This window comes from Oncorhynchus mykiss, chromosome 18 (genome assembly GCF_057628025.1).
Source record: "Oncorhynchus mykiss isolate SJ-2025 chromosome 18, ASM5762802v1, whole genome shotgun sequence".
Classification (NCBI taxonomy): domain Eukaryota; kingdom Metazoa; phylum Chordata; class Actinopteri; order Salmoniformes; family Salmonidae; genus Oncorhynchus; species Oncorhynchus mykiss.
Window position 1 is genome coordinate 47710829 of NC_143039.1, and position 15801 is coordinate 47726629.

The window sequence follows — 15801 nt, forward strand, 5'->3', positions numbered from 1 at the left end:
TACCGTAATACCCTGTATATAGCCTCCACATTGACGCTGTACCGTAATACCCTGTATATAGCCTCCACATTGACTCTGTACCGTAATACCCTGTATAAAGCCTCCACATTGACTCTGTACCGTAATACCCTGTATATAGCCTCCACATTGACTCTGTACCGTAATACCCTGTGTATAGCCTCCACATTGACTCTGTACCGTAATACCCTGTATAAAGCCTCCACATTGACTCTGTACCGTAATACCCTGTATATAGCCTCCACATTGACGCTGTACCGTAATACCCTGTATATAGCCTCCACATTGACTCTGTACCGTAATACCCTGTATAAAGCCTCCACATTGACTCTGTACCGTAATACCCTGTATATAGCCTCCACATTGACTCTGTACCGTAATACCCTGTATATAACCTCCACATTGACTCTGTACCGTAATACCCTGTATAAAGCCTCCACATTGACTCTGTACCGTAATACCCTGTATATAGCCTCCACATTGACTCTGTACCGTAATACCCTGTATAAAGCCTCCACATTGACTCTGTACCGGTACCTCCTGTATATAGCCTCCACATTGACGCTGTACCGTAATACCCTGTATATAGCCTCCACATTGACTCTGTACCGGTACCTCCTGTATATAGCCTCCACATTGACGCTGTACCCTAATACCCTGTATATAGCCTCCACATTGACTCTGTACCGGTACCTCCTGTATATAGCCTCCACATTGACGCTGTACCGTAATACCCTGTATATAGCCTCCACATTGACTCTGTACCGTAATACCCTGTATATAGCCTCCACATTGACTCTGTACCGTAATACCCTGTATATAGCCTCCACATTGACTCTGTACTGTAATACCCTGTATATAACCTCCACATTGACTCTGTACCGTAATACCCTGTATAAAGCCTCCACATTGACTCTGTACTGTAAAACCCTGTATATAGCCTCCACATTGACTCTGTACCGTAATACCCTGTATAAAGCCTCCACATTGACTCTGTACCGTAATACCCTGTATAAAGCCTCCACATTGACTCTGTACCGTAATACCCTGTATATAGCCTCCACATTGACTCTGTACCGTAATACCCTGTATATAGCCTCCACATTGACTCTCTACCGGTACCTCCTGTATATAGCCTCCACATTGACTCTGTACCGTAATACCCTGTATAAAGCCCCGCTATTGTTGTTTACCGCTGCTCTTTAACTAATTATTTGTTATTCTGATCTCTTACTTTTTGGGGGGTACTTTCTTAAAACTGCATTGTTGGTAAGTAAGCATTGAACAAACTACAATTTGCCTGAGTGTGTGTGTATGTATGTGCCATGCATGTGTGGGTGGGTGTGTGTGTGTCACCATGTCAGTTCCCAGGTCGATGCAGAGGATGGTGATGGTCCCTAGGGGCAGTGGGATGTTGACCAGGATGAAGAAGAGGAAGGGGGTGATCTCAGGGATGTTACTGGTCAGGGTGTAGGCAATGGACTTCTTCAGGTTGTCAAAGATCAGACGTCCTGGAGGGTCACAAGAGGAAAAGCTTGTATAGGCTAGCCCAGGACGACATCATTAGACGTCTTATTTTTATACAACAAGGCTCATCTTGCAGATAAGGTTACCTTTCCAAACAGCAGCTTTCCTTTTGTCTCTAAATATTCCATTACCTCTCTTGTCTGGTCTCCTTCTCTACTCTCGCTGACCTTTCTTACTCTCTTCCTCCTACCTGTCGTTCACACCACCCCCGTTCTCTCCTTCAGTTTCATCCTGCATACAGATGTGGGATTTTAATTTGAGCCAGTTTGCTACAGCAGGAAAATAATCCTGCAGCAACAGGAAATGTGAATTATTGTGTGGATTATAATTAATGGGCATCTTTGTAGGGGTTGGTACATTTCTCATAAGGGAAAATCAAGTCTGGCATTTCAACGTGGAAATTACAAACTTCAGAAGCCTTTAAAAAAAAAAATCTAGAATAAATTTCAATTTTTCATTTCTTGCGCTGCAGAAAAGTTCTCCTGCAACAGTGTGATCAAATTAAGATCCTGCATCTGTATACGTCTTTCCCTCCTACCTTTCTCCTCCCTGCTTCTTTCCCTCATTTTCCCTCCCTCCTTCCCTTCTTTCCTCACTCCTTCCCTCCCTCCCTCCCCCTCTCCCTCTGTCCCTCACCCTCTTCCACTCCGGTGACAATGGAGGCAAAGTTGTCGTCCAGCAGGATCATGTCAGCGGCTTGTTTGGACACGTCTGAGCCGGAGATCCCCATGGCGACGCCGATGTCAGCCTTCTTCAGGGCGGGAGAGTCGTTCACACCATCACCAGTCACAGCCACGATGGCACCCTGAAAGACAGGTTAGTGAAAATTGTTAAAAGCCTCCTAGAAAAAGCCTTCAAATTCTATCTACTACTGTATGAGAATCTGTCGTGGAGAATCTGTTTCTTCAGATTTCTACACTTCAAAGTCCTTTCATGTCAAGGAAGCCAGACGTATCTGGTTGTGTGTGTGTGTGTGTGTGTGTGTGTGTGCACATTGCATGACTGTCTCTGTGTGTGTGTGTGCACATTGCATGACTGTATCTGAGTGTATGTGTGTGCGTGTGTGCGTGTGTGTGTGTGCGTGCGCCCCTCACCTGTCTCTGGCAGCCCTCCACGATGATGAGTTTCTGCTGGGGGGAGGTCCTGGCGAACACAATCTCAGTGTGGTTCCTCAGGATGTCATCCATCTGGTCCTGAGACAAATCCTTCAGGTCGGTCCCGTGGATCACACACGCCTTGGCATCCCTGGAATGCACACACACACACACAGGAAGACACTGCGTCCAACAACAACATTGACGAATACGCTGATTCGGTGAGCGAGTTCATTAGAAAGTACATTGAAGATGTCGTTCCCATAGCAACGATTAAAACATTCCAAAACCAGAAACCGTGGATTGATGGCAGCATTCGCGTGAAAATGAAAGTGCGAACCACTGCTTTTAACCAGGGCAAGGTGACCGGAAACATGACCGAATACAAACAGTGTAGCTATTCCCTCCGCAAGGCAATCAAACAAGCTAAGCGTCAGTATAGAGACAAAGTAGAGTCGCAAAACGACTACCGCCCCGTAGCACTCACTTCCGTCATCATGAAGTGCTTTGAGAGACTAGTCAAGGACCATATCACCTCCACCCTACCTGACACCCTAGACCCACTCCAATTTGCTTACCGCCCAAATAGGTCCACAGACGATGCAATCTCAACCACACTGCACACTGCCCTAACCCATCTGGACAAGAGGAATACCTATGTGAGAATGCTGTTCATCGACTAAAGCTCAGCATTTAACACCATAGTACCCTCCAAACTCGTCATCAAGCTCGAGACCCTGGGTCTCGACCCCGCCCTGTGCAACTGGGTACTGGACTTCCTGACGGGCCGCCCCCAGGTGGTGAGGGTAGGTAACAACATCTCCACCCCGCTGATCCTCAACACTGGGGCCCCACAAGGGTGCGTTCTGAGCCCTCTCCTGTACTCCCTGTTCACCCACGACTGCGTGGCCATGCACACCTCCAACTCAATCATCAAGTTTGCGGACGACACTACAGTGGTAGGCTTGATTACCAACAACGACGAGACGGCCTACAGGGAGGAGGTGAGGGCCCTCGGAGTGTGGTGTCAGGAAAATAACCTCACACTCAACGTCAACAAAACTAAGGAGATGATTGTGGACTTCAGGAAACAGCAGAGGGAACACCCCCCTATTCACATTGATGGGACAGTAGTGGAGAGGGTAGTTTTAAGTTCCTCAGCGTACACATCACAGACAAACTGAATTGGTCCACCCACACAGACAGCATCGTGGAGAAGGCGCAGCAGCGCCTCTTCAACCTCAGGAGGCTGAAGAAATTTGGCTTGTCATCAAAAGCACTCACAAACTTCTACAGATGCACAATCGAGAGCATCCTGTCGGGCTGTATCACCGCCTGGTACGGCAACTGCTCCCCCCACAACTGTAAGGCTCTCCAGAGGGTAGTGAGGTCTGCACAACGCATCACCGGGGGCAAACTACCTGCACTCCAGGACACCTACACCACCCGATGTCACAGGAAGGCCATAAAGATCATCAAGGACAACAACCACCCGAGCCACTGCCTGTTCACCCCGCTATAGTCCAGAAGGCGAGGTCAGTACAGGTGCATCAAATCAGGGGCCGAGAGACTGAAAAACAGCTTCTATCTCATGGCCATCAGACTGTTAAACAGCCACCACTAACATTGAGTGGCTGCTGCCAACACACTGACTCAACTCCAGCCACTTTAATAATGGGAATTGATGGAAATTGATGTAAAATATATCACTAGCCACTTTAAACAATGCTACTTCATATAATGTTTACATACCCTACATTACTCATCTCATATGTATATGTATATACTGTACTCTATATCATCTACTGCATCTTTATGTAATACATGTATCACTAGCCACTTTAAACTATGCCACCTTGTTTACATACCCTACATTACTCATCTCATACGTATATACTGTACTCGATGCCATCTACTGCATCTTGCCTATGCCGTTCTGTACCATCACTCATTCATATATCTTTATGTACATATTCTTTATCCCTTTACACTTGTGTGTATAAGGTAGTTGTGGAATTGTTAGGTTAGATTACTCGTTGGTTATTACTACATTGTCAGAACTAGAAGCACAAGCATTCCGCTACACTCGCATTAACATCTGCTAACCATGTGTATGTGACAAATACATTTGATTTGATTTGAGTGAGAGTACGGTTAGTATCACTGAGACAGACACACACAGAACTGCAGAAGGTTTGTAGTTCATACGCTTATGCCAGTAATTGGGTGCGACTGGCTGACTATCTGACTGACTGAGTGCTTGGTAAAGTACACTGAGCGTACAAAACATTAGGAACACCTTCCTAATATTGAGTGGCACCCCCTTTTGCCCTCCGAACAGCCTCAATTTATCTGGACAAGGTGTTGAAAGCGTTCCACAGGGATGCTGGCCCATGTTGACTCCAACGCTTCCCACAGTTGTGTCAAGTTGTCTGGAAGTCCTTTGGGTGGTGGGCCATTCTTGATACACACGGGAAAGTGTTGAGTGTGAAAAACCCAGCAGCGTTGCAGTTCTTGACACAAACCGGAGTGCCTGGCACCGACTACCATACCCCGTTAACAGTCACTGAAATCTTCTGTCTTGCCCGTGAACGGCACACATGCACAATCCAGGTCTCAATTGTCACAGGGCTTAAAAATCCTTCTTTAACCTGTCTCCTCCCCTTCATCTACACTGATTGAAGTGGATTTAACAAGTGACATCAATAAGAGAGCAGAGCTTTCACCTGGATTCACCTGTTAGTCTATGTCATGGAAAGAGCAGGTGTTCCTAATGTGGTGTCCACTCACTGTATATATGTGTGAAAGCAAGATAGATAAAGTATGCTCATACACACACACACACACACACACACACACACACACACTCCTTACCTGGGATTGACCTGGCTGACAGGGATATTGAGGCGAGAGGCGATGTCCTCCACGGTCTCGTTGCCCTCGGAGATGATGCCCACGCCCTTGGCGATAGCCTTGGCTGTGATTGGATGATCGCCGGTCACCATGATGACTTTGATGCCAGCGGAGCGACATTTTCCCACGGCGTCGGGCACGGCGGCACGGGGAGGGTCAATCATGGACATGAGGCCCACGAAGCACAGGCTCTCTGTGGTGAAGTTGACGTCGTCACAGTCGAAGGCAAAGCCCTTGGGGTACTGGTCCTCGGGCATTAGCAGGTGGCAGAAGCCTGGGGAGGGACAGTATTAGAATTGGTATTATTGTCAGTATTCGTGTATGCATTCTGAAAGGCCTCTTTAGGTTCCCATTTCTTACCCTCTTCCCTCTTCTCATCCCTCCCTCCCCCTCTCTTACCCGAGTACTCTCCCTCCTAGTCCTCCCGGCTCCGTGCAAGCGCCCTGGGACTTCCTATACCTCTCTCCCACCCTCTTGTTGACCCAGGACTCCCTGCCTCATCCCTCCTCTGTCCTCTATCCCTCCTGTCTCACCGAGTACTCTTTCCCCCAGTCCTCCCAGCTCCATGTAGGCGTTCTGGAAGGCCTCCTTCATCTCCTCGTCCATGGGCTGCTCCTTGCCCTGGATCAAGATGGAGGAGCAGCGGTCCAGGATCCTCTCTGGCGCTCCCTTCATCACCAGCAGGTAGCGGTTGTCGTTCTCGTCCTCCGTCTCATGCACAGAGAGCTGGGGGGGAGGGGCAAGGGGTGGAGCACAATCACACACTTGTTGTTCAGCCTCTTATACAAAGTCCTTACACACACTGTTAATATAAGGATTTAAAAAAACCTTGTTTTCCCTGACCCGAGCTTCCACCCTAACCCGGACCCAGGTACGATCAGGGTCGGACCCACATCTAGACCTAGAGCCGTGTGTATCCAGCTGATTCAGGGTCGCTTTTGCCTTTTATAACACAGCGAATGAGATCACACGGATAGGTGTAACCTGATCCTAGATCAGCACTCCTACTCTGAGACAATTTGATACATATCTCCATATTGGTCCCTCACCTGGTACTTGTTGGTGGAGTTGAAAGGGATCTCGGCCACCTTCTTGTTCTTCTCCCTCATCTGCCTGACGCTGCCGCAGGACAGCTCGATACATTTCAGCAGCGCGGACTCGGAGGCGTCGCCCGCCACGTCCCTCTTCAGGATGGGCAGCTGGTCCTGAGCCGCTTTGAACTGCGCCCGGTTACACAGGGCCGCCACGCGCGCCAGCGCCAACCACGTCTCCGAGCTCTTGTCGAAAGAGGCGCCTGGGGAGAAGAGAGGGAGGAAGAGTTGTTAGTGGCAGACACATGGTTGTTGCATTCCTGTGCTCACAGGCAGCCCTGAAGCCTTCATCAAGGCCTGCATGAATACACGTACTACCATCAAAGAACATGCAAATCCTTCGATACAAGATGTTACAAACAAAATCAGGCCAATCTTTGATGGCCTAGTTATTCCCTAACACAGTGGTCTGAAACTTCTGCCACATCAGGCCTGCAAACCACATTTTGCTGGTTTGCAAAATTGTATCTCATTCCAGCGACTACAAGACTATCTAAATCACCTAAACTGGTGCCACCATATGAATAACTGTGATCACAATAAGATGTATTGACTTTGATGTTATATAGTAAAGAACATAAACAACGAGTTCAGTGAACTTAAACCCATCTCTCCTACCAGACTGGTCCTCAGTGGTGTCGGCCTCGTGGATCTGGTTGTCGAACCACATGTGGGCCACGGTCATCCTGTTCTGGGTCAGGGTGCCAGTCTTATCAGAGCAGATGGTGGAGGTGGAGCCCAGGGTCTCCACAGCCTCAAGGTTCTTCACCAGGCAGTTCTTACGAGCCATACGCTTAGCGGTCAGGGTCAGACACACCTGAGAGAGAGAAGAAGAAGAAGAAGAAGAGAGACAGAGAAAGGAGAGAGAAAAGAGAGAGAGAGAAATGAGAGAGAAAAGAGAGAGACAGAGAAAGGAGAAAAGAGAGAGAGAAATGAGAGAAAAGAGAGAGAGAAAGGAGAGAGAAAAGAGAGAGAGAAATGAGAGAGAAAAGAGAGAGAGAGAAATTAGTGAGAAAAGAGAGAGAGAAATGAGAGAGAAAAGAGAGAGAGAGAAATGAGAGAGAAAAGAGAGACAGAGAAAGGAAAGAGAAAAGAGAGAGAGAGAAAGCAACAGAGATTGCGAAAAGAAGACAGGGTTGGAAGAAAGTAACAAATAGATTAGTATGGAATCATGAAAGTGAAAACATGGGGTGTACAACTCCAGGTGCAGTCGCCCTAGACCCTCAAACCAATCAACGACTTACTTGCATCTGCAGAGAAAAAACCCATGACCAACCAATACAAGATAACTACACACTTACCCTTGAGACCTGGAGTTGTACAAACCCCCGTCATTCCACACCCCCCGCTCCCCATTACAGTAAAATGCACTAGAGCCAAAACAAATACTACAGTATATTTCACAGCCCAGAAGGGAAATGCAGAAGGATAGAAAGAAAGAGAAGGAAAGCCAAGCACAGAGTAAAAAGCAGTGAAAGGCAGGCGCAGAGTGTTTCATGCGACTTTCAAAATGGCAAAACGTATCATGGGCCATACAGGCTACTAGCCAAGCAGCGAGAGTGGCAACAGCCCAGCATTTACATGAACACGAGCCTAGCATTTATCAGTCTCTCTTAACAGTTGTCATAGAAGACAACTGACCGGGGGGAGTCACTGACACTGAATGACGCAGGTGTAGAGAGAGCCTGAAAAAGAGACACAGATACAAAGAGGGAAGAAGAGAGAAGAAGAGAGAGAGATACAGGTACACAGAAATCAAAGGGCTGTGGAGAGAGAAGAGAGAGAGAAGAGAGAGAGAAGAGAGAAGAGAGAGAGAGAAGAGAGAGGAGAGAGAGAGAAGAGAGAGGAGAGAGAGAGAGAGAAGAGAGAGAAGAGAGAAGAGAGAGAGAAGAGAGAAGAGAGAGAGAGAAGAGAGAGGGAGAAAAGAGAGAGAGAAGAGAGAGAGAAGAGAGAGAGAGAAGAGAGAGAAGAGAGAGAGAAGAGAGAGAAAAGAGAGAGAGAGAGAAGAGAGGAGAGAGAGAAGAGCGAGAGAGAGAAGAGACAAGAGAGAAGAGAGAGTGAAGAGAAGAGAGAAGAGAGAGAGAAGAGAGAGAGAGAAGAGAGAAGAGAGAGAGAGAAGAGAGAGAGAGAAGAGAGAAGAGAGAGAGAGAAAAGAGACAAGAGAGAAGAGAGAGAAGAGAAGAGAGAAGAGAGAGAGAAGAGAGAGAGAGAAGAGAGAAGAGAGAGAGAGAAGAGAGAGAAGAGAGAGAGAGAAGAGAGAGAAGAGAGAGAGAAGAGAGAGAAAAGAGAGAGAGAGAGAAGAGAGGAGAGAGAGAGAGAAGAGCGAGAGAGAGAAGAGACAAGAGAGAAGAGAGAGAGAAGAGAGAGAGAAGAGAGAGAGAGAAGAGAGAGAGAGAGAGAGAGAAGAGAGAGAGAGAAGAGAGAGAAGAGAGAGAGAAGAGAGAGAAAAGAGAGAGAGAGAGAAGAGAGGAGAGAGAGAGAGAAGAGCGAGAGAGAGAAGAGACAAGAGAGAAGAGAGAGAGAAGAGAGAGAGAAGAGAGAGAGAGAAGAGAGAGAGAGAGAGAAGAGAGAGAGAGAAGAGAGAGAAGAGAGATACACCACCACAACCATCAAAGAAGACACAAGCGCCTCTATTATTACAGACAGACGGATAACCACGCAGCGATACTGGAACACATGGAAATATTAGCGCAGAGATATAACACACATAGTAAGAGACAGACAGACAGACACAGAGGTACAGCACAAGACACCGACACAGAGGAAAAAGAAGAACACAGACAAACACACAGTCCACTCTTCACTACCCCCCCCAACTTCCCCTCGCAACCCCGTCCACCACACCACACAACACGACACTAAAATCCACCAAAATATCCCCTCACAGTGACAGTAGCCAGCAGGCCCTCGGGCACGTTGGCCACGATGATGCCGATGAGGAAGATGACGGCCTCCAGCCAGGTGTAGCCCAGGCAGACAGCCAGGATGAAGAAGGTGATGCCCAGGAACACGGCCACGCCTGTGATCAGGTGGATGAAGTGCTCGATCTCCTTGGCGATGGGGGTCTTGCCCGACTCCAGGCCGGAGGTGAGGGTGGCGATACGGCCCATGACGGTACGGTCGCCGGTGCACACCACGATGCCACGCGCCGTGCCTGGTGACGGTGGGGAGAAGAGACGGACGTTAGATGACTTTACTTGCATGTTATATTGGTGTATTGTCAAAGATTTGGAATACCACTTGTGGTGCCATGTGTAAAATGTTGAGTTACCCCCATTCAGCGAAAAGCACTTTGAGGAAAAACTCAAAGTGCAAATCAAATGTTTTTAATAATAATTTTTTTGTATCACTCCCTTATAGTAAATGTCCCGAAAGTAATCATTCAAAAAAATTATAATACTGAACTGCTGAAGTGTTCTTTACTGAAATGCCACGGAAGTATTTCTTATCGCCACCAATGCAGGTGCCATACACTGTTCTGACCACATGGGGACGGCATATACCATTCTATGAAATAAATCCTAGTTCTTTAGTATATTTGGGGCCTACAGGTAACCAGTGCCTGGCCTTAGCTTCATCAGACAACTAAGGCCTAGAGTCAATCAGATCAGCGTTAACCTGCCGTAACCGACAATTGCATTCCATATCATCGTTTTTTTTGTTTAGGCAATGTTGGAGGTGTAACTGCGTTGGAGCTGTCAAATCGGTGAGCGGCTGCTCTCGCGGTCATCGTCACGAAGCCACAGCCATCCCACTCGCTTTTAGAAGTTTCCAAAGAGAAAGTGTAGGCTCTATAAAAAAATAATGACACTCAAATTGAGAAAAATCAGTCAACAAAACAAATAAGTATTTATACGAGCCGAAACGAGGTGTGGATTACGTTGCTCCAACGCAGTTACGCCTCCGACGTCGCCTTAAAACAAAAACAAATATACGCTATGCAGTTGTCGCTTACCGCAGGTCAAAGCTGAACTGGCTGAATCTTCGCCATTCCTCCTCTATTGACACTTCCATTAGACCACTGAGCCATAAGTGGACGCTAAGCTAATATTGACACCAGATGGAGTGTTCTCAAAGACGAAGCGCTGTGGGCAGATGGGAAGGGAAAGGGGGCAGCCGGGGAATTCAAAGAAGAAGGGAGAGGTGAAAGAAAGAAGGAGAGCGAGACAGAGTGTGCGTGGGCGCTGGGTTGGGTGCTTGTTAAAATGGTGGGTGCCTTGTTGCTATGGCAGCCAGCATTTTCCACCTTAAAACCCGCTCAGAGGTGGATAAAGAGAAGAAGAAAGAGGAAACAGAAAGAAAACACAGGAATGGAAAGACGACATGTAGAGTGATGGGGCAATGATGGTTAAGACGACAACAATGATGATGATGATGGCGATGAGAAGAAGGAAATGGGCCAAGAGGGGGATGGGGACAATGCAGTTGCCAAGGCGACCGTACCTTCAACACAGTTGGTGGAGAAGAAAGCGACATTGCGGGTCTCCAGGGGGTTGTCATGGGTACAGTCAGGTGACCTGCTCTGGGGTTCTGATTCACCAGTCAGGGAGGAGTTATCCACCTATAGGAGAAGGACAAAATCCAGGGAACTTGATTACAATTTTAAAAAGCTTGTATGTAAAATGTGTAGTCTATGTGTGTGTGTGTGTGTGTGTGTGTGTGTGATCCATTTGTATTGATCAGTTTGTATTAATATCCTCGTGGGTACAGGAAATCCTCAAAAGTCTCCACAAGGATAAGTAAACAAGGAACATTCTCCAAAGGTTATTTTAAGCTTAGGGGTTAGAATTAGGGTTAGGTTTTTTAAATTTGATTTTTTTTATGGAAATCACTTTTTTTGGTGTGTGTGTGTGTGTGTGTGTGTGTGTGTGTGTGTGTGTGTGTGTAGGTTTACCTTGCAGCCGTGAGCAGAGACGATCCTGAGGTCGGCGGGGATCCTATCTCCTCCCTTCACCTCCACCAGGTCTCCAGCCACCACCTCCTCAGCGTTGATCTGCATCTTCTCGCCCTCGCGGATCACCAGCGCTTGCTGTGGACAGAGGAAACCCCAATGGTGAAGTAGAAACCATAAACCAACCATTAAGTGACTATGCATACAGGTGTAACACTGGGGTAACAGTAAAACCAACTACACGCTATCACTGACCTATCAGAGACTGAACATTTGAGCCGATGTCTGAGTAGCTATTAACTCACCACTGAATGACTATATGCATCATGTTCACTTACAAAGACTAGAATAGAATAGACTAACCACTGGTTACAGTGGCCAAAACCATGTCGGCTAAGTGTGTTTTGAGGGGGAACATATGGATTAGGGTCAAAGGTTATTTTGAGTCACTGCCACAACTACCCCACCCATTGTCATCTAGAAAAACAAGTTTGGATTATTAATTTGTAAAACACATATGATTGAGACTAATAGGATTGGAATTAGTATTACAGACACCGAGTCCTACGGTCAGGGATCATCAACTAGATTCAGGGCCGTTTTTTTCTCTCGAGGGGATGGTCTGGGGGCCGGGAACATGATTATAAATCATTTGTACACTGCAAATTGAACGCAAGGTGCCCAAACAGTTGTAACATTTGACTAATACATGATCATCTCAAACCTTTCTTACATTTGTATAGGATCACACATATCTCTACACTATGTGTGGGAATACTTTGGAACACATTTCCAGAATTAAAATCACTTGGAGTTGATTTGTTTTACAGTCTTTTATGTCACGATTTTGTTAAACAAATATATATTTTTGGGGTCAGAAAACTTGGGGGGGGGGGGGGCAAATAAAATCAACTGCTGGCCAAATTCAGCTTGCTGGCCGCCAGTTGAGGAACCCTGCTCTAACCGGTTGGGAACGTAGGGAGACAATAGGATAGGGTGGTAAAGGTCTAAGAAGAGGTTTGTTTACCTGGGGCACCATGTTCTTGAAGGACTCCATGATTTTGGAGCTCTTTGCCTCCTGGAAGTAGGAGAAACAGCCGGTGATGATGACGACAGCCGAGAGAACGATACCCAGGTACAACTGGGGAGAGAGAACGCAGCAAACAATGTTAAAAAATAAAAACAGTATTGGAACATTTGATACAAACGTTCTTTACAACTATTAATTATGTCCTTCTACTAATGTTTATCAGATAACATTTTCCCAGGACATTTTAAAAGCATTCGTGGGATGTTGTCATGCTAAAGTGATCTGAAAACCAAACTGGGACTCCGTTGGAACGTTGCCTAATGTTGCAGGAACGTTACCTAACGTTGCAGGAACGTTCACTGTTTGCTGGGGTAAAATATAACTTCATTGTTTGATCATGTTAATATGGTGGCGAGCTTTTTAATTTGTTTAGGTTTGGTTGAACTATATGGCTGGATCTAAAATGCCACATGCCATGCAGGGTTGGGGTCAATTCAGAATTGAATTGAGAATGGCTGATCAATTCCAATTCAGTTCTTGAATTTTGATTGAAATAGGACACAGGATGCAGAATAATTTGAATTTGACTTTGAATTAATGGAACATACATAGGATAGGAAATAAGTCATTGATAAATTCAATGAAATTCGTGGAAATTCAAATGCCTCATTTAGTATTACCCGGGTACAACTGGAGACAGAGAGCAAGGAGAGAGAGAAATATTGTTTAACCATTTATCATTTTAGATGGTGCCTATACTTCACATTCATTTAGGGTTGGTTGAACCATATAGCTGGATCTAAGGAACACATGGGACTCTGACTCATCTCAACACTAGACACTAGACACTTCCTTGTTCACCAAGTCATAGAGTTTCCAAAATATTTTAGTGCCAAGTAAGAATCAGCCACAACCTCCCAAGTTGAATCCTAATGCTACGTTTTGGAAACACTACATTAAGCTGAACCCAAAAGGCCATCTATAACCTTGCATCCATTTGTCCCCTGCCAAGTGATAATGGTGGCCCTTTTGTGGGGGGGGGTCTGTCACTCACATTGTCTCCTGCGGGCTCATCCTCGGTGGCGGCCTGGATGGCGTAGGCCAGGAAACAGAGGATGGCGCCGGTCCACAGCAGGATGGAGAAGCCACCGAACAGCTGGCGACAGAACTTGACCCACTCGGGGGTGGTGGGGGGAGGCGTGAGGGCGTTGGGGCCGTCTCGAGCCAGGTACTCAGCGGCCTTGGCATTGGTCAGACCCTGAAGAGGGGGTGAGAGAGGAGGGAAAGGAATTGGCTGATATTTTTGTGTGACAACTGATATTACCATTAATGTTCTAACATGTTTCGTTTTAAAAGCCCCAACACAGGTTTTTTGGGAAAAGTCTTGAGGTGATGAACTTACCTGGACTATGTCGGTAGAGTACTTCTGGCATACCTCCTCGATGGACATCTTGTGTTCCGTCTAAAAGAGAAAAGTTGAAAACATTGAATAAATCTCTAGTTTTAACTACATTCTTGCAAATATATATTGTGAATAACGCTGGGGACAGGTTGGGGCGAGGAGAGGGATGGAACCTATACTGTTACACCTCATAACAGAGTAAATCTTCTTCAAACAGGATTAGTTTATATTGGAAGTGCCTCTCGCCAGAGACTACTATTCGTACCAACAACAACAAAAAACTATTTCCTTTGCTTGACACCCATGAGATGAATTTACTGCCAACAATAAAATAGATTTTCAGGAATACAGGCTGTCAAAATCCATTGTCCAAACATCTGAGAAGTCATTTATTAACAACTTTGTTGCTGTCCCAAACAGAATACATAAAGACTGCCCACTGGGAACACACTGGTTGAATCAACGTAGTTTCAATGAAATGACGTTGAACCAACGAGGAATAGACGTTGAATTGACGTCTGTGCCCAGTGGGTGCTCTTTAGGATAGTGTTTCTCAAACTGTTATTATACCAGTGTCCGGCAAGTTATGGTCCTTTCTCCTTCGGCTAAAACTAGCACCCTAGATGAATCTAAATAGGGTTCAGCAAGCCATCTGAGGGACCAGTTAGCAACATCCCAGGGACCAGTGCCGGTCGCAGGACACACTGCTCTAGGCCCACGGTGCACTGACAGGAAACAGGAAGTAGGAATGATGCACCACATACCAAGGGAACTTCCTTCTTCAATTCCTCCATGTCCTTGGTCTTCTTGTCTGCCTTGGAGTCCGCCTTCTTGGGGGACTCCTTCTCATCCTTCTCCGTCGTGGTGGCCACACGGTAGCTGTCTGACCGTCCGTACTGCAAGACAAACAAAGAGAGTCCTCAGAACACAGATCCCTGACTCGTCCATATTTTACATAGAAAAAGGCTGGGCTAATACACAGTGTGGGTCAGCTAATCCTAAAAGCACCATGTTAGGCTGTGAATGCCTCAATGCTGCCGTAGTAACTTTGAGTATGGCAGTGAAGTGGGCTTCCTGGTGCCAGCTGGTATCCTACGTGCACCACAAGCCAAAGCCACAATTACATAGGAATTCATGCACTCAGATAACCCACAATATCACTGTTAGCTACTTGAGTGTAGGCCACAATCAAACAAGCAAACAGAGATTGAAGTGCAAGGCTGCCGTAATTATACGATTGGGCAAAGCTCCCTAAATATTTTCCACTCTAGCTTTGTATATTTCACATGAAAAGGATCAAAGTATAACAGCCAGGAGGATGTGTGTATAACATGGTCCAGAATGGAAGGTTTTGTCTAACCAGGACCAATGGGTTATGGTTTAAAACTCGGCGACTTTACTAGGCGTCTCCTATAGGTAGTGAAACTATCCAAATGTTTATGTTTCCCAACATTAAAATGAATTCCTGTCATTGGGACAAGGTATGGGCCAAGGAGTGACCAAGTGTATTCCCGGTAAACACCAATTTCTGGGATTTTCTTGTCAGATCGGTCTTGGTATCTCAACGGGAAAGGCTGCATTCGTGCCAGGTAGACCCCACCCGTTGTCTTTCGCGGTAAATCTGTTTTTTTGTTAACCTGATTGAAGGCTTTTTCTTTTAAATATTGAAGTTTGAAGTGGGAACTTTGTAAATGCGTACATTGAGCGACGTCACTTTGGAACATTGGCGCCATTTCAATGAATCTAACCACCTCGACCCACCTGCCCCTGTTGCTTTGTTTCCCTTAAGACTGCCTCAAGCTCCCTATTTAACTGTAAGTGATGAGTTAATGATT

General features: G+C 46.3%; 1 protein-coding gene across 2 annotated transcripts in view; it reads right to left on the reverse strand.

Annotated features, from left to right (window-relative positions):
• atp1a3a (ATPase Na+/K+ transporting subunit alpha 3a) overlaps positions 1-15801 on the reverse strand; it is a 35073-nt gene that overhangs the window by 6225 nt on the left and 13047 nt on the right. Inside the window, exons 3-16 of one of the 2 annotated variants that reach the window (XM_021571982.3) lie at positions 14731-14862; positions 13967-14026; positions 13619-13822; positions 12562-12675; positions 11538-11672; positions 11087-11204; positions 9529-9797; positions 7262-7460; positions 6602-6846; positions 6086-6278; positions 5514-5826; positions 2640-2790; positions 2182-2350; positions 1375-1529 (exon numbers count right to left, since the gene is read on the reverse strand). In XM_021571982.3, the coding sequence (XP_021427657.1) occupies positions 1375-1529; positions 2182-2350; positions 2640-2790; positions 5514-5826; positions 6086-6278; positions 6602-6846; positions 7262-7460; positions 9529-9797; positions 11087-11204; positions 11538-11672; positions 12562-12675; positions 13619-13822; positions 13967-14026; positions 14731-14862 (2457 nt within the window). Of the gene's footprint in view, positions 1-1374; positions 1530-2181; positions 2351-2639; positions 2791-5513; positions 5827-6085; positions 6279-6601; positions 6847-7261; positions 7461-9528; positions 9798-10598; positions 11065-11086; positions 11205-11537; positions 11673-12561; positions 12676-13618; positions 13823-13966; positions 14027-14730; positions 14863-15801 lie in introns of those variants that run through there. The other variant, XM_090206797.1, reaches the window with a different exon arrangement.